The 19,341-nt window shown below is 38.0% G+C and overlaps 1 protein-coding gene across 1 annotated transcript; it reads right to left on the reverse strand.

Moving 5' to 3' along the window:
- Nucleotides 1-378: 378 nt before the first annotated feature.
- CABS1 (calcium binding protein, spermatid associated 1) lies at nucleotides 379-1,566 on the reverse strand. Its single transcript, XM_008693176.1, has one exon. It carries the CDS (start codon nucleotides 1,564-1,566, stop codon nucleotides 379-381), a length of 1,188 nt encoding a protein of 395 aa, XP_008691398.1.
- Nucleotides 1,567-19,341: the final 17,775 nt, after the last annotated feature.

Raw genomic sequence — 19,341 nt, forward strand, 5'->3', positions numbered from 1 at the left:
AAATATGCTATCAAGGGTTAATTAAAATGACATGCATCATTAAAGGTAGCAGGAAGTGAGCTTTCTTTATTGCTCTCTCTCTACATATCCCTGAAAGCTGGAATTAAAGGTTTTATATTAAGATAAATAATTGGATAATAATTGAATTAAACTTTTTGATAGTAGAGGAACTCTTGTATACTGAGTTTTTAAGTTTCCATAAGTATGTTCTACTGCATGACCTCTGTTGTTAAGCACCCACATTTTTCTGAGTCTAATACTTGCCTTAAATGCTCACATTCCTTGTTAAGATTTTTGCTTGCTGGACAAACTTCTTAGATGTTAAAGTTAGCTGTCTAGGCTGTTGCTCAATTCTGTGTGGCATCTGTTTTGCTACTTTCAAATCAGGAACTCATCTGGTTCTTCTTTCAGTAGTTTAAAGACACCCATTTCAGTTGTAAAAGCATCTTCCTCATTGTTTAGGGTATCTGGATCAGGGGTAGTTTCTGAAAGTGGCTCACTTTCCTTAGTTACAGATTCCATTGTATTATTTTCGGACAGATCTTCTTTTGTCATAGTAGATGAGTTTTCTGTGAGGTTCATAGCTACTGATGTTGGGACTACAAAGTCATATCTGGATTCAACAGCAGTGAGCAAAATGGGATGATTCTCTGCTTCATTTGTGCTATCTTTCTCCATCCAAATATTGACTTCATCCATTGACTCTTCATCGATCAGCAGAATATCTTCTGGGTTATCTTTGTCTCTTTCGACAGTGGTAGTAAGTTCAAACACAGTGATGAACTTTTCCTCATCGGAGTCTGTTAGTTTAGGCACAGCATTGGGGTCATCCTCTGGAAGACTTAAGTCAATTTCAGTTATTTTCTCTTCTGTAAGGGCAGTTATATCTGGAATAGTGAAGTTTTTTTCAGTAACAGGAGAGATTTCAGCCTTAGGAATAGACGAGTTGGTGATCTGGACAGCCGAATCAGCAGTGTCATTGGATTTAACCGAGGAACTGTAATTGTTAACATCAGGTTCATCCTTCTTAGCTGGAAGGGTGGGAGTGTCTGCAATGCTGGCGGTGCCTTCCTTTAATGTGCCAGAGACTTCAGAAGTTATTGAGACATTTTCGTTCCCTGGGTCAGTGGTATCCAAAAGAATATCTTCTTTTGCCATGTTAGTGGAAAAATCTATTAAAGAAACAGTAGCACCTGGTGATGAAATATTACCAATTTTCGCTGGGATTAAATTTCCAGTAATAGAATCATTAGCCATGGAGTTTGTTGTGCCTGTCAGAGTAGTAATTTCTTTCTCCAGATGGGTTGATGACTTAATAATATGGGACTCAGCATCATCTTCTGATTTTACTTTTTCCTTTGGAGATGTAAGCTTGCTGTCTGTTGTTGAAAAGTCACTTTCTAGTGTATAGTCATTCACTGAAGTAATGTGGTCTCCTTCTGAAGTAATGGTTGTTTCTGATTTAGGAGTAGTGTTGTCAGCCCCAAAGAAAATGGTTGCTTCAGTTGTTTTACTGCTTTCTGTTGGAGGATGAGAATAAATTTTTGGCAAACCATCTTCAGCCATGGGACAAAATGGCACCATGCACACTCACAGGTCTTTCCCTGGGCCCGGTGGTATCCCTAGGCAGGAGAGTGATGTTCATTATAGTGATTGAAGCATTGGTCATCATGGTGATTGTTGCATCAACCATAGGGCCAATGGCAGTGGCTCTCCTTGGAGGTTGTTTCTGTGCTCTGATTGGGCATCTAGTTTTAAGAGTATTGATATTAGATGAAAAGACAATAGAATCCTCTCTGATTATGAAATCAACATTCACAGCTGGATTTATTGTGTTTTTCTTTATAAGGGATTTACCTTCCATTATGGAGCTAGCGTCACTTGAAACAGACATAGCAGAGTCAGCCAGGTACTTGGTGGGTCTGGTGTCAGTGGGGAAAACTCCAGGAGCCATGAGATTATCAGCATCAGCTTCAAGTTGTCTGTCTTTCAAGTTAACAATGGCTTTTTGAGGTGAAGTGTCTTCTCTTGAGATTTATGGTATTTAAATGTCTAAAAACAATGGCAGCTTTGGCACTGAAGGTAGCTCAGAAAGTAATTAGGTAGGAGGGATTTTAGTTAGTTCATTTCTTCAGAGAGTGAATTCTCACTTTTTCAGTAAGGATAATAAATAAGTTACTGGCCTTTTAGGGTTTTTGTAGTTTTCATCTTCATTGAAATTCTTACTTTTTCTTGAATTAACATGCTCAACAATGAGAGTGTCAGGTTTTGCAGATTTAATTTCTTTAGGAATATTTTTCTGTAGAGAGTGTTAGTTCAACCTAATGCCAGGGAGTGGGCATTATATGTCAGAATTCACCCAGAAACAAAATTGAAGTACAGAATAACTGTATTAGCCTTAAGAATTATATCCTCATTTTCAGAGGGAGTGTTTTCTATAATGATATTAGTTGTATCAGCCATCATCCTTTTGTTATAATTCTTAATGTTTAGCTACTTAGATGAGAGGAGATTGTAGCCTGATGTTAATGTTTGCCCAGTGTCAATAGAAGAAAGAGAATTTTCATACTCAGACACGACTTGATCTGAAAAAGGGCAGCAGCATCAACCAGAGCAATAGTTTCCATCCCAAGGGCAAATGCTTTTCTTCATTAGATATGGACTCAACCTCCAAGTTTACAGTGTCTTTTCTCAATAGATTGACCTGGTATAGATATATCACCATTCTCTGTAGAATTATGATAGGTCTAAGATGGGCATTTTTCATTTTAAAGATATAGACAGCTTCACCAGAAATGTTTTTGCTTCAAGGATATGTCACTAGGAGGGTCCCAAAGTCTTTATTGCCATGGGAAATGCTGTCAGTATCAGGGACAGGGAGGAAAGTCTTAAGTTAGTGGCAAGCACAGTTTCTTTATTCTAAGTCATTTCCAGTGGCAGTAAATGAAATCACAAGGTAAAGCCATTCTCTGGGTTGCCTAACTCAATGGGAGGTTTCTTAACCTCATTTTTTCCCCTCATCATTTAGAGTTTTTGAGGCTTAATTCAGGATAAGGCATGCTATAAACAGAAGACTTGGTGTTGTTTTGGGGGAAATTCTTTTTGTGTACAAAAAAGGGAAAAAAAGATGGAAGTGTTAACTGTATAATTGCTAGAAGTCAGCTTGGAGTAATTGGTATATGTTATATTGAATAGAATTAGAATAAGGAGCAAAATATTCATTTTTATGAGCATTTAATTCCTGGTTAGAAATGTCAGGTGGGGGCGCCTGGGTGGCTCAGTCAGTTAGGCGTCTGCCTTCGGCTCAGGTCGTGATCCCAGGGTCCTGGGATCGAGCCTCATGTTGGGCTCCCTGCTCAGCGGGGAGCCTGCTTCTCCCGTTCCCTCTGTCCCTCTCCCAGCTTGTGCTCTCTCTCTCTGCCTCTCTCAAATGAATAAATTTAAAAAATCTTAAAAAAAAAGAAATATCAGATGATATGATATCATCTTCATAGATACTAATTTGTCAAATAGTCTTTAATTTCAGGGATTACTGTTTTGTTCACACCAAACTCTGTTTCTACTAATATAGCTGTGAGGTGGGATCACATTGGTTATAGCATAGTAAGTCTTTTCTTTCCTATAGGGGATATTATTATCATTATCTTTTTTTTTTTTTTTTCCTAAAACCATTGACCTCAAAAAGGACACCTCACATTGAGAGTGTGTTTTATCCATCAAAGAGCAGGAAGCCTATGGTGGGAAAATCCTAGTGGGGCTGCTGGAATTTTAGCAGTTTTGAGGATGAAACTGGAGTCATTTGCTCCAGGGAACACAGGAGACTCTTACTTGACCAATAGATCATTACCACCAAAGATATTAGCCGACTTAAGGACAGAGGATCAGATTCTATAGGTGAGTTTCATTTTATCTAAATAATTGTTTCTTTTAATGTTGTAGTGTGTCTATTACACTAATGGAAACTGTCTTTTCTCAGGAAAGCATCAAGTTTATGTTTAAGTAGCAACTTCTTCAGGTCCACGATGAAAGGAAAATGTTTTTTATTTTTTGTTTTTTTAAGTGAAAAAGAGGTTAAGAAGCTGTTAACAAAAGAAGGAGACTTCTGAATAAGGCCTCAAGAAGGTTATTTGGCCATTTATGATTTTCAGGGATACTTGACTAGGAAGAGTCCTCAGGTACAGATTTCGAAAATGCTGATGTCATAGTGATTCCCACCCTTAAGACTGTCTTTGTATGGAGAATATCTTGAGACCTATCAGATGAGATGTCCTGTGCAAATTTAAAAGAATCAATTGAGATAAGTGGTTTCTCCTATGGACTCTAGAATTCCTACTTTAGAGTCTATATATCTTCAAATTTTATTTATTTATTTATTGAGAAAGTAGAGTTATTAATCCTAGGTGCGGTGATTATAATCACTATTGGAATGTATTTGCTGAGGAAGTTTCAGGTTCAATACCTTCATTCGTGAGAAAATTCTCAGCTTCAGAAACAGGGAGAGAGGTGAGAGGAGCAATTACATCTTGAGATTGGTTATAGCAACATCCATGTTTTTGTCTTCTTCCCCTCCAGTGATTGGAATGTTGGTCCATGAGTAAGGAAATTGTAATTGAAAGATACATTGGACTGTGGTGTCACTGTTTTTTTGTTTCCGAGGAAGATGGTATATATTATAGCAGGGTCAGTTATGACACTCATGTCTGCTTTGTTGTTTATATCCTTTAGAATAATTGTTTCTATATGTGACTGAAGAATATCAGCCCTAAAGAAAGTGTTTCCTATACCTTGTAGTACAACAGAAATTTCTTGAAACCTAGATAATATATATTTTTTAATCTTGGCACTGGGTTCTTGTGTATCATTTGTGCTTTTTGAAGTTCGAAATTCAGTATTTGTTGCTCTAAAATTGGCTAATTAAATTCCAGCTGGGAATTTTCCTCTACCATGGAAATGATCTCTGTGTAAGATAAAGATTTTTCATCAGTAGGAATAATGTCGATCACTTCTGTGAGTAAGTTTGAGTTCCCGGAAATGAAGTAAGTTTCCTGAGGAACATCTGGGAGGAAATCCTTTGGTTTGTGAAAGCTTGAGTAAGCTGCTACAGGGAAAATGTCTTCATCCTTATTCCATGATTTATTATCAGCAATGACATTTTTATTCACAAGATAAGGCTTTAGGTCAGCATCTTTTAGAGAGTTTGTTTCCACCTGAATAACTGGATCATTTCCTGTTATCCCATTTACATCTGTAAGGCGATTCACTTCAGCTATGTCTTTCACTGCAGAAGCTTTAGATATTTCCCTTGTGTAATAGAAATTTGGTTTACCATATTCACTAGGAAAAAGAGTAGAAAACTTGGTGGTTGTTTTCTTGGGTTCTGAATTTTGATCACCAAAGGCATCAATATCAAAAATTTTGCTCTTGTTGACAGTGGTAGCCGTTGTGTTAGCTTTGTCTGAAGAACCTGTGGAATCATCTTGGAGAACAGTATAAACCAAAGGAAAAGCCTTTGGGACTCTTTGACTTCTAGTGTTTCGTCCTTCTGAGGCAATGCCTTTATTGAAGTAAGGTGAGTCTGTAGACACAGGCTCTGATGCTGCTGATACTAACACTGGTGGGTAATATATGTTTGTGCCTTTTGTAGGTTTGGAGGCTGCCGTTTCTTTAGTAGGATCTTTAGAAGTTAGGATGAGAATTTCAGGTAGTCCCATAGATGCTGGTCTTAGAGACCTGACACTCTCTGATGATGGAAGGCTATAATGACCAATGTTATTTTTGTTCTTGGTGGAAAAAGCAGGAGCATATGGCATATTGGCAGACACCTTTTTCAAAGGATAAAAGAAAGTAAGAGCTGTGTTGGTTGCATCTTCTGTGTTTTTTTTCACATTGGAGATGTCATCACTGGAAAGCTGAGCTAAAGGAAAATTACTAAACCTTGAATCAGATACTGTAGCTAGACCTGTTTGATCTTCAGTAAAATCAGATATACTGGATGTGGTAGTGTCTGCTCTCCTGAGTGTAAATGTCTTATAAATGGTAGGTGAAGTGTTTCTCCTGAGAAAATTATCACTATTTTTAAAAGCATGATTAGTAGTATCAGTTGTGAATGTCTTGCTGTCAGCTACAGGTTTTAGGTCTGGAGAAAGGGAATATTCAGTGATTTTATTCTCTAAGTCATAACCTTCAGAGGAAATTATGGTGTCATCATCATTTATGGTGCTTTTTCCTACAGGTGTTTTTTCAGAAAAACTAGAAGGAAAATTTCTACTTGCATCATTTAGGAAGTGAGTTGTAGGTCTGTGAGCTCTGGTATTGACTTTGGCATTAGAATTCTTGAGAGCAATGGCTTCAGGGTCAGTGCTGTTTTCCTGTCTGGGAATCATAGGTTGGTAATTTTCTTTAGCTTTGAATACTGGAGATATTGTTTTAGATAGACTGTCTGAAGCAGCAACTGTGATATATGGTGCATGAGACACATGTGTTTTGGGGGCATGTATGAGTGTACCCATTTTTAGCAGGGAATTATTTGCTCTATCTTCTAATTCAGAGGCATGCATATCTGAGACATACTCAGAACCACTGTCATCAGACGTCATAGTTGTATGGTCCAAATATGCTGGAGTGATTTTGCCTGTAGAAGAAATATCATCTACCCTTTCTGAAGTGTCTTCTGTAAAATAAGTGATTCCATATTCAGCTGCTGTCCGTCTCTTCATAAGATCTTTCTGCTCAGATATATTCCCTTGTAAAGTACTTGTCATGTCTTTTTCAGAGGTAGTAATTGGTAAAATGATAGCTTTATCAGATGGAATAATTATTTTGTTAAGTGGAATGTTATAATCAATCTCTTTGGTCATATCTTTTCCCATACTAGTAACCGGAACAAGTTCAGAATATTTGGAAGTCCCCATGGATGTTGTGAAATCAGAAGGAGAAAAAGTTGACCTCCATTGTAGGCTGTGTAGTCTAGTTGGAGTATTTGTGATGGACCCTTCTGAGTTAGTGACTTTATCATGAGAGGTAGGACTAACATCTCCTGGAAGAGTTAATGTGGAATCAGCTAAAAAGATTCCTTTTAAATTGGGAGGTGTTTGAGGTTTGTAGGAAGTAACATTCAATTTAACAGTGAAAGAATCTTCCATATTACTGTCCCCCTTGGAGAGGGGATTGGGTTCAGTTCCTGATGGAAGGATTTTCCTCATAGCTGGGATGAAAGCTGTTGTATTTGTAAAATTATGTAATTTCAGTTTAGCAGCTGGATCTTCTTGATCAAAAAGATTAGCTATTTTCCCTCTTTCATAGACACTATCTTGAGAGTCTTCTCTAAGGGATAAGGCTTTCATCATTGGTCTTTGAGATTTAAAATATATTTTGTCGGTCTTAGTTTTATAATTCTCAGGAGTATCTCTATTCAGAGAGAAAAATGAATCAACTTCACCACCTGTGATACTATCTGAAAAAGAAGTTGGTCCAGTTGGAGAAATATTCCGTGTCAATGGATAGGAAGGAATGTCAGTTTGTCTTACTATGACCTGTCTCGCTGAAACATCACCACCATCAGCATATTCAGTTGCTCTTTCTAACATTTCTGACTCATTTATTACAGATTCAGATAAGAATTTATCTGTTACTAGGCTAGAGGTTTTAGGATTTTCAGGCAAGGAATTAGGAATAAGCATGGAAGATGTTAATAGGGATGAGAATCCCCTAGATTTAACATCTCCAGGTAACATAGAATCACCTCCTTCATAACTACCTTCAGTGGCAGGAGCAATGGAATCAGCCACAGTGCTGGGTGCCTTATTCATAGATGAAGAAAAGATTGGAGCTCTGTTGTTTGCTTTCTCAGTATTTTTACCAATGAAGGGAAGATCATCATCAGGAATAACATTGAACTCAGCCAAAGGAATAACGTTGTTCTGTGAATGGGGCATATCTGCCAAGTTTGGTTTATGTTTATTTGCATTGAATTTGGCTGATATGGTGGTTTTTGCTTCATTTGGGGCATCATGATTATACAAAGCAAATGAGACCCCCTTCCTGTTGAATTGGTCTTTATATTCTATATGGTTGGTGATCACAGCAGGATCAATGGAATCAGTTGTGAATATCTTGCTGTCTCCCATTCTTATCATTAGTTCTGGGTCTGGAACAAACATGGACTCCGTTCTTTTGCCTTCAGGGAGAATGATGATGGTGTTATCACCAATTGGAGAACTATTTTCAACAATTGTTTCATCTAGAAATTCAGGTAAAAAAATCCAACTTGGATCAGTTAGAGAATAAATCATGGATCTGGGAACCTTAGTATTAAAATCGACAGAAGAACTTTTGAGAACATCATCAGAATTAAGATGTTTGTCTTTGGGAATAAAGCTCTGGTGTTTTTTGGTAATTTTGATATCATTTGGAGGTCCTTGGGATGCATTTTCAGAGACTGCAGCACTGGCATGGGGTGAATGAGACTTAAATACATTGGAGTCATCACTGAGTGTGGTCTTTCTCCTAAGGGCATCATTTCTGTCCCTCACTAGTTCAAAGACATAGTTATCTGCCACATAGTCAAGGGCACTGTCAACAGGTATAATAGTTACCATATCCTCATCATTTGGAATATTTTCCCCTGCCAAAAGGGTGTCATGTTCTTCTTCTGAAATGTCTTCTGTAAAAGGAACTACTTCAGTGGATATATCTTTTCCTATAGAAGTCTTGTCTCCAAATTTATAGTTATTAATAGTATTAATAGGGTTTTTCATGCCTTTTCTTGAAAGAATGATAGTAGGTGAAATAATAGTTTTGTCAGATGGAGTATTTCTTTTTCCAGGTGGAATATTATTAGTCTTTGTTGTGGTGTCTTTTTTCATTTTGATACCTGGATCAAGTTCAGAATACTTGGATAAACTCATGAATGTTGTGAAATCAGAAGGAAGAAGAGTTGATTTCCATGGTGGCAGGCCATATGTCCCAATGGGAGTGTTTATGATGGTCCTTTCTCCAGTAGCACCTTCAGGAGAAGAGCTTTGATCATTAGACCTAGATGCATCTGGAAGAGTTAATGTGGAACCAACTGAAAAGACTCCTTTTAAATTGGGGGGTGCTTGAGGTTTAGTAGAAGCAGCATCAGATTTAACAGTGAAATAATTATCTTTCAATGTACTTGCATCTTTTGGGAAAAAATTGCCTGCTTGAGAAATGTGTACTTCCCCTTCCACATTGTTGTCACTCTTGGACAGAGTATTAAGCTCAGTTACTGAGGGAAGGATTTTCTTCATAGCTGGATTGAGAATGTTTGCATTTCTGAGAATGGCTGCATTTGTAATGTGACTTAAATCAGATTTAGCAGCTGGATCTTCTTGATCAGAAAAAATAGCTATTTTTCTTTCTTCAGGGACCCTATGTTGAGAGACTTTTGTAGGAGAAAAGGCTTTCAATATTGTTCGCTGAGGTTCAGAATATATTTTATCTGTCTCAATTTTAAAGTCATCAGTAGTTTCTCTATTTGCTGAGGACAGTGACTCAAACTGATTATTTGTGGGATTGTCTGAAAAAGTAGTAGAACCGATGGGGAGTTTTGTTGAGATCAAGGAGTAAGGCTTGAGGTCAGTTTTATTTTTAATGGGATTATCACCATCATTAATAGAATTAGGGTAGTCAGTCATAGTCTTAAACATGTTTGACAATGCAGTTGAAGAATTAGCCAAGGAGGTATTTGTCAGTGGGTCAGAGATTTCAAGATTTTCAGTTGAGATATTGGGAATAAACATGGCCTTTTCTAGGATTTGTAGAGTTAGGAATCCCCTGGACCTAATATTGTCTTCTGGAAGCATAGAATCACCTCTTCCATAACTACTCTCAGTGGAGGGAGTAGTGGTTTCATCCACAGGGTTGACTGTATTCATAGGTAAAGAATTGACTGAAGCCCTTTTGTTTAAAATTTCAGTATCATTGATGAAAGAAAGTTTGCCCTTAGGGATGACATTGAACTCAGCCAATGGAATAATGCTCCTGCCATATTACTCTTACCTTTAACATTGTCTGCTTGGGATAATAAGATATTTTCTGCTTTACCTTGGGCATCAGTGTTATATATGGCAGATGAAAGGACTTTTTTGAAGAACTGATTCTTATTTTCTAATGGAGAGGTGATAACAATGGGATGCATGGGTTCATCTGGGAGAATACTTCCCTCTGCCATGGTTACTGTTATTTCTGGGTCTGGAACAAGGGTGTATTTCATCATTTTGTCTTCAGGGGAAATATTGATGGCGTCATCTCCTTGTAAAGTGTCCCTTTTCAAGGTTCTTTTATCTAGAAACTTGTGAATACTCTCACTTGTGTGAATTAGGGGATGAGTCACAGACCTGTGAGGCTGAGAATTTGAATTGTCAGCGGAACTTTTGAGAACAATAGCATCAAGATCAGAACTGTCATGCTCCTTTCTAGATATGAAATTTTGCAGTATTTCTCTAGTTTTAATTTCAGTTTGGGCTCCTCGAGATAAATGTTCAGGGGTATCAGCACTGGTGTAGAATTGATGAGACCCAACTATTTTGGGGTCATAAATGAGAGTAGTTTTGTTAATAATAGTATTGTATTTTTCTGCGTGTGGTTCTAAGACATCCTCATTTGCGGCATACTCAAGAGCTCTGACATCAGGCACAGTGCTTATCGCATCCTCAATATGTGAAATATTTTCACCATCTAGAGTAATGTCTGAAATATTTTCTGTAGTAGGAACTATTTCATATTCAGTGATTATATCTTTCCCTAGAGAATTTCTGTGCACAAATCTTTTATTAAAAATAGTGTTCACCATGCCTTTTGTTGAAGTATTGGTATTCGGTGAAATGATGGCTTTGTGTGATGGAGTATTTCTTTCCTCAAATGGAATATTATTATAAGTGTTTGTTGTGGTATCTTTTTTCATTTTGACAACTGGATCAAGTTCAAAATATTCAGGTGAACTCACAGACGTTGTGAAATCAGGAGAAAGAATTGATTTCTGTCGTAGTATGTCGGATCCAGTGGGGGCATTATGAAGTAAACCTGCTGTGCCTGCATCTTCTTCAGGAGGAGTGGAGTTTTTATACTTAGGCTTTAAAGTCTTTTCCAGAGACATGGTGGAATCATCTGAAAGGATTCTTTTTAAATTGAGAGGAGCTTGAGGTCTACCAGAAATACTAAATTTACCAAAGAAAGGATTATCTTTCAATGTCCTTGAATCTCCTGAAATAAAATTGCTTTCTTCATAAATATTGCGTTTCTCCTTCTTGTTATTGGTCTTGGAGAGAATATTGGGCTCTGAGGGAAGTGTTTTTTCCAAAGTTGTAATGAGAACTGTTGCATTTGTAATGTGATTTAAATCAAATTTAGCAGCTTTGTCTTCTTCAGCAGAGAGTTCAGCCATTTTTTTAATTTCAGAAGGGAAGGGTCTTATTTCTGTGGGCAAAAGCACTTTTATCTTTGTACCCAGAGGTTGAGCATCTGTGTTAACTTCAGAAATGTTAACAGTTTCTCTCTCTGCAGTGGGTACTGAATCAGCCTCATCATCTGTGGAATTCCTGGTAAAAGTTTCTGAATCATTAAAAGGAATATTAGAGTCCAAGAGGTGGGGCTGAGTATCTTTTTGAATTTTAATGTCCTGATTTTCTGAAATATCATTTCCATGAATGAAGTCAAGGTATTCAATCCCTGTCTCTGATGCTGATGATATTGACTTTGAAGGGTCAGTCAAGGAGTTATCACTCATTAGAACAGAACCCTTGGTTAAGACTTTAGGTGTAAGAATGATCCTTTCAGATGTTAGTAGAGATGGGAATTCGTTAGATCTAACATTATCTTCATCAGGTTGCATAAAATCTCCCCCTTCATAACTGTTCTCAAGGGAGAGAGCAGTGGAATCAGCAACAGTGTGAGCTGTCCTTATTGGTGAAGAAGACATTGAAGCCCTATTTCTTTTATTCCCAAAATTTTCATCAACAAAGGGAAGTTCATTATTATTAAGGCTGACATTGAATGTAGTTGAAGGAGCAGTGGCATTCCGTGAATGATAGGTCTCTGCCTTGAAATGTTTATCTTGATTATATTCTGATTTGGGTGACATGTCAGGTTCCCTTTGGTAGTAAGGAGCAGTCAATATGACGTATTTCCTGTAGAGCTGGCCTTTGTTTGTTATGGGAGTTGTGCTCATGGTGACATCGGTGATTTCATCTGGGAGCATCATGCTTTCTCCCATAGTTTCTGTTGATTCTGGGTCTGGAGCATTGATATGGTCAATCCATTTGTCTTCTGGAAGAGTGATGATGATGTCATTTCCATTTAGGGTGCCCTTTTCCAGAGATAAATCATCTGGAAACTTGGGGGAGACTTTTCTATTTCCATCTGTGGGTAAGTGAGTCATGGTTCTAGATGACTTGCTTTTGAACTTGGCAGTATAATCTTTGAGAAAATCTTTGTCAGAATCGGGGTTTCCTTTTCTGGAGATCAACATTTGGTATTTTTGTTTAGTTTTGGGTTCTACAGGATTTTCATTCAGGAGAGTCTCAGTGACACGTGCAGTGGGGAAAAGAGCGTGAGATCCATATTTGTGGAGCCCTTGAGCAGAGGGAAATGTTTTTGTTGTGGGACTCTTCCCTTTTTCACCAACATAAAAGGTATTTTTCTCTGATACATATTTAAAAGTATTGTCATCAGGCCCAGTGGTCATTAGAGTCATAATATTTGGATTGTTTTCCTTTGCCAGAAAAACCACATCTGACTCTGCTGAAAAGTCCTTTGTAAAAGGAATTACTTTGTATTGAGCAGCATTATCATTTTCTGTAGAATCTGCATGCCTTTTTCCATTTCTAATGTTCCTTATGTCATCAATAATGATAATGTCAGGTGAAATGATATCTTTGTCGGGTAGAACAGTGGTATCTCTAGCTATGATAGATTCATCAGTCATTTTTATGTTGCTTTCTCCTACAGCAAACACTGGATCAAATTCAGGATTATTGATGGTAATAAAATCACTAACAAAATCAGTAGGAGGAAGAGTTGGTTTCATGGGTGGATATGATTTATTGTAAGAGTCTGTGGTAGACCTCTTTAAGTTATCATCACCAAGAGAAAATGAGCCTTCAGCCCTGGCCTTTCTCAGCTTTGTCCTGCTTGTTGTGGAATCAGGATAAAATGTTTCTTTTAAAGTTGCAGGTGCTTTCTGTTCAGCAGAAGCAAAATAAGGCTTAAGAATGAAAGGATTAATGTTCATTGAATTTTCCTCTCTTAAGATTACTGGAATTTTGGCTTCAGAAATATAGGATTCATCCTCTACAATAGCTTTATCTTTACCCAGGAAAGCATTTGTCCCAGTTCCCAAGGTAGTGATTTCTTTAGCGGATGGATTGATAACTGCTTTATTTATATGGTGATTTACAGCTTGGTCAGAACTTTTACTTATCTGCTCTTTTTTGTGGATTGCAGGGTGAAGAACTGTATTAGGTGCAAAGGCCATGGTGTCAGTTTTATCATAAATGCCTCCATTTTCAGCGGTAGGTACGTCAGTGGCTACATTTATAGGGTTATCTGAAAAAATAGTAGAATCTTCCAGAGGAAAAAAGGAGACCATGGAGAAGAGCTGAGGGTTACTTTGCACCTTGGTGATTTCCCTGTTTTGGTTAATGATAATAGAGTGTTCACCTGGTTGCTCTAAGGCCAGCAATTTATTAGATAAAGAATCATCATTTTGATTAAGAGCATCTGCAGTTCTAGATTTTTTCTGATTAGGAATTAATAGAGATTTTAATTTTATGGATAGGACATCATCTATCTCAGGCATGGTAGAGTCACCATTTTTATTTCTCTCCTTAGTGTCAAAGGCGGGGGCATTAGGTGAAATGGTGGTAACGTTTGTTGGCATTTTTGTGGCACTAACAGGATTAAGAGAAGCTATTGAAGCCTTTTTGATTATACCTTTAGTAACTTCACCAACATAAGAGATATTCTTAGCTTGGGAGGCATCATCCTGAGCCAAGAGGTGCATGTGATCCTGTGAAGGTATCACTTCAGCTAAGTTCAATTTATTTTCATTGACTTTTGATTTTTCTAATTTGATGGTATCTGCCAACTCTGGGGCATTTGTGGTACCAACACTGGATGAAATGCCTCTTCTATAGGGATGACCTTGACTTTTTATGGGGGTAGTGATCTCAGCATGATCAGTGGGCACAGTGCCAAATGTGCTTTCTCCCATGGTAACAGTTGTTTCTGTGTATGGTACAAAGAAATACTTGATGTTTTTACTTCCCAAATCAGAAATTTCAGGGAGAATGATGATGGCATTGTCTTCACTTAGAGATTCCTCTCCCACAGATGACCTTTCTAGAAACTCAGAGGAAAAAGTCTCAGTAGCATCCATTAGGGAGGGTGCCATGGTTTTCAGATGTTGAATGTTGAAGTTTTTGATATAATCTTTGAAAGAAGTGGCGACAATATCAGAGTCAGAATTTTCTTCTTTGAGAATAATAGCTTGATGTTTTTCTTTAGTTTCAGACTCGGGGTGAGTTATTCTATACAGAAGACTCTTTGAGGCCACTCCTTTAGGGGAGGTTGAATGAGATACAAGTCCATTTGGTCCATGTATAAATGGAATCGGTTTTTTAATAGAACTGGTTTCTTCCTTCTCTAGTTCAAAGGAATGCTTATTTGAAATATAGTCAGAATCACTTTTACCAGGTTCAGTGATGGTCAGGTCCATAGCGTCTAGATTATTTTCCTTTGCCAGAGTAGTCTCAGGCCTAAGAATGTAGGAATCAGCTCTTAGTGTATTTGCATATCCTAGTGATTGAGGAGTACCTGCTCCAGGTATACGGTAATAATTTTTCACATTTGTGTCTTCAGCGGGGGTAGGAATGGAGAAGGTCACAGGTATAATGCCTACGTGAGAATTTGTTGTGCTATCTTTAGTAGTTTGATTTTTTTCTGTTCCTGGATCACTTTGCTCAGCAGTATAGGATGCATAATTTGTGTGGGAAGTTCCTTTACCTAATACCGCAGTGCCTTCTGGAGCCGGGTTTGTATTACCTTTCATTGGAATTCTAAAATCTGGTGTTATAAAGGTAGATCTTCTTTCAGGGGAAGAGATAGAGCTTTTTGGGACATTTTCTTTAATCATTGGATAAAGAATTTCACCCTCAAGGAACGGGGCATATTCAGCATCACTATTACTGTTTCTCACAATCACTTTTCCTTGCAACTCTGGAGTAAATTTCCTAAGTAGAGGTTTTGAGCCTTCAGTCGTATAGGATGATGCAGGATTCTCAAATTCAAGTTGGTCAGCTATGGTTTTGGTTGTTCCTTTGAATCTGGTGGAATTATATACATCAGAATGAAGAGGATAATGTTTAGCTGTCAAGTTGTTGCCTTTAGGGACATTGTCACCTGCAATAGGTGTAACATAAATATTATCCCTCACATTTTCTTCTTTAAGTCTGTCTTCCTTTGCCATAATGCCTGTGTCTTTTTGGGGATATGCTTCAGAGTTCACTGCTATATCTTCCTTGAAAGGGCTCTTGGATTCATACCGTGTGCTGTAAAGCACAGTGTCAGCGTCGCTTTGAGAAGCAGCAGGGACAGCTACTGTCAAAGCTGCTGGGGTAGACTTATGAAAAGTTTTTGGTATTATAATATCTGCCAAAGAGATTTTTTTTATAGGTTTTGTTGTATGAGGATGATTGAAAGGGTCAACAGACTGCATAAAAGCAGAGGAATCAGCTACTAATAGCATGCCATCATCTGTAGGCACACTGGGATCTCCTCTGGATATGGCAAAGTGATCTCCTAGTTTGTTAGGGTTATTGTTAAGAGTATTAACTTCATTCATGGTCAGAATGCCTTTCCTTATTGGCGAGGTGAAAGCTGTTGAAGCCAAGTCTGTTACAGCATCAGTATTTTTATCCTCGTTGGAAATATCATTAACTGTAGCAGGTTTGCCAGGAGGGATATTTGTTATTTCCATCCCAGTCATTTGTCCATTATTGATCAGTCTCTTAGCATTGCTTGATGTGATGGCATCAAGGGTTTGATAGTCCTCTCTATAATCAGTAAGGCCTGCATTGTCCATTGCAAAGAGTGACAGTTTATGTTGCATAGTGTTCCGAGCAGCATTTGGGTTCTTTTTGGTGATAGTAAGTGGATTATCAGTGATTACATGGTGGTATAAATTAGAGAGTATAGGGTGATCTTTTCTACTTTGGCGGACAGAATTGCTAGGTGAAAAGAATTCAGTGCCATCTACTGCTTCCACATTCTGTTTCACAGCTGCAGTTTTGCCCAGACCATTGGCTGTTGCTTTGGTGACTATATTCTTAAAATGTATTTTGCCATTTGCAGGTTTAGTGACATCGTACAGAACATCAACATTTTTTTCCCCAGGAGTGGTAAGGTCTCTGTCACTTACTGTTACTTCAGCAGTAGGTATACTACTACTTAATTTGGAAAGAGATTTTGTGCTATCCACAGCTGCAAATCCATTCCTTTCAAAGCCACTGCTTAGTTGTGCAGGTAGAAGGTCTTCTTTTATCTGAAAAATACCATCTTCTCCCACTGCAGAGTTTACTTCCATATAGGGAGTTGATTCTTCTTCATTTATCCTTTCTTTGTCTATCAAACTTCCAAATCTTTGTTTTTGTGTAAGAATACCAGCTGTTTTTGCAGGCCAGGAGTTAAGGGCTATAGTGGGCCTTCTTTCTGGTATGGTGGCCTTATTAATCATCAGTTCAGAGTTGTCAATCATATTTGTGGTCCCCTTTCCTGTACTGTATTTATCAGTGGGAGAGGTGAGATCAGGTGTGAGGAAAGTAGGCTCCAATGGAATGTTTGAAGGATCTACTGATACTTTATTAATTTTCCATTTTTGTATAATGGCATCATTAATGAGATGAGGATTTTTGGCCACAGGATCTGATATCCAAGCATCAGTCAAGGAATCCTCTTTAATTAGCAGGGAGTTTTGAGCTTGATTATTTTGGGCTTTAGGCATTAGGGTAGATGATTCAGCTACTGACAGAAGAGTGTATCCTTTGTTCATAGGAAAGTCTGTTTCAGGGTTGGGACCTGTACCACTACTGGCATGGTTAGTATTAGTAGAGAGACTCATGGTTTCATCCACAAAGTCAGTCGATTTATCTGAAGGAGACATCCTGAGCTTTGAAGCTGAGGTCATGTCAGCTACACTGTCTTCACTAGAATACACAGTCCCAACAGTTCCAGGGTGAGTGATGATAGGAGTGATATTGCTCTGGAAATTGGCCGTTTTAAACACACTAGTTCTTCCAATATCCATTTTGGCTTTGGCGTCATTTGCAGTAATTGTTGTGGGGGTTCTATGGTCACCTCCGTTTTTAATGAGGTTTGTGGCATCTATTTTGTGCTTTATTTTGTTTTTGAATAGGGGATTGAACATATCAGGGATTTCAGAAAGGAGGATGATTTTGTTTTCTGCTGTTTGGGCATAATCTGATTCAGGGTTAAGAGAGTAAACTTTTCTTCTAATTTCTGTTGTAGAAGTGTCTGGATGAAGAAAGATGACTTCCTCTATAACTCCATCATCTTGGTCCATATTTGCAATTTGTTGGACCACAGGAATGACTTCCTCAATTTCATCATTGCTCACATACTTAAAATAATTCCTATCAGGTTTAAGATGTACACTGGCAGGAATATTAGAATGGAACCCAATTACTGAGTCATCGAGTTTCAATCCAGTTGCTTTAGCAATATTGTTATTCTTAGGTGTCATGCGGTTTTCCATCTGTACAGGATGTCTGTCTGCTACTATTGTATCTTCCTTTGAAGGCCAAGTTATCTTAAAGTTAATGTTAGTGTTAGTTGTTGGTGCTATGGTGTTAGGGTTAGCATAATGCTCTGTAGAAGTGATGCCATTTGTTTTGGAAATAACCCCTGCATGCTTTGTATTTTTAGCTACATCTAACATTGTCTTAGCATCATTAAATTTGCTAATAACATTATTACTTTTCTTATACATTCTATAATTAAGAAGAGAATTTGTAGTGGGATTGATATTGGAAGTAGCTTCATCAGCATCAGTAGCTGTCATGCTAGATTTGGTATCAGCCTTGGTGTAAGTTCTCAGAATAGGAAAAGATTCAAAGTCATTGGTATTTTTTGCAAAGGAAATGCTAGGTGTTCGAGCATTAACTGTAGTTCTATGGTGATTCTTCTTTTCTGTGGCATCAGTTACAATAGAATTGTCTTTCTGTGGAACACCTGGAGCATTGCTCATGGTTTTGCCATATCTTTCCAGGTAAGTAGTGTCACTTATAATTATGGTTTCGTCCTCCGTGTCAGGAACATCAAACAGAGTTGTGTAATCTTCTAGAATGTCTATGGTGTCAATTGTGGCTGTATTGCCTTCTTTCATAAAGTCACTAGTACCGGTAAAAGATATACTCTCTGGTCTTGCTTCTTCCTCATGAATAGTGGTGTAAGTTCCAAGGAAGTTGTTTGCATTTGATATGGCAGTGCTGCTCTCATCTGCAGAGGTACTAAACTCATTCTTAGTGTTTTGTACGTATGCAGCAGGATTAGAGGCAAAGAATGGTTTAGCTCTTCCAGTGGATGGGAAGAAGGGTTCAAGACTCTGGGTTGCTTTGGAGTCTCCCTGATAGTGGGGAATAGCAATGGAATCAGACTTATACTGGTGGGTGGTTCTGGATACAGGTGCTGAGATGCTGTTTTCCCCAGAAACAACCATCCCGCTCTGTGTTATTGCGGAATTGGGTGCAAATCTGGAAATTGTGATATTGACAGAAGTATCCTGCATAGCAGCAGATGAAGGTGAAACATTCCTTGTTGGAGACTCTGCCTGAGTATAGTTGCGTTCTATACCCTCAACATAAGCAAAGCTAGCTGAATTCTGGTTAGCTGAAGGGTTACTTGGTACATCATTCCCAAATGGGCGAAAGTTATATATGCTAGCTTGAAGAGTCTCTGCGTGGTTTCTCTTTGAAAGAGATCCAGAGTGCCTTGTTACTGTATCAGTAGACTCAGAGTAACTATTTGAATCATCTGTAGGTGCAGAACTTTTTGTTCTTAGGATGGATGAGAGTTGACTTGCTGTGTGGCTCTCTGATGCAGACAAAGGTGGATTGGCAGAGAAATGATTTGTCTGACTGTGTGTTTCCTGATTCCCATTATACTAAAGGGAAAGAAGTACAACATTTTTGTGAGGTTCCTCTTGCTGATTATATTTTACTAAAAACCTGAAATCAGTAGTCACAGTGCTAAATTGCTAAATAAAGCAACATTCTGAAGGTCTGTGCTTTCTTTTTTATCGATTAG

The sequence above is a fragment of the Ursus maritimus genome, unplaced genomic scaffold (assembly GCF_017311325.1).
Source record: "Ursus maritimus isolate PB19 unplaced genomic scaffold, ASM1731132v1 scaffold_8, whole genome shotgun sequence".
Taxonomy (NCBI): Eukaryota; Metazoa; Chordata; class Mammalia; order Carnivora; family Ursidae; genus Ursus; species Ursus maritimus.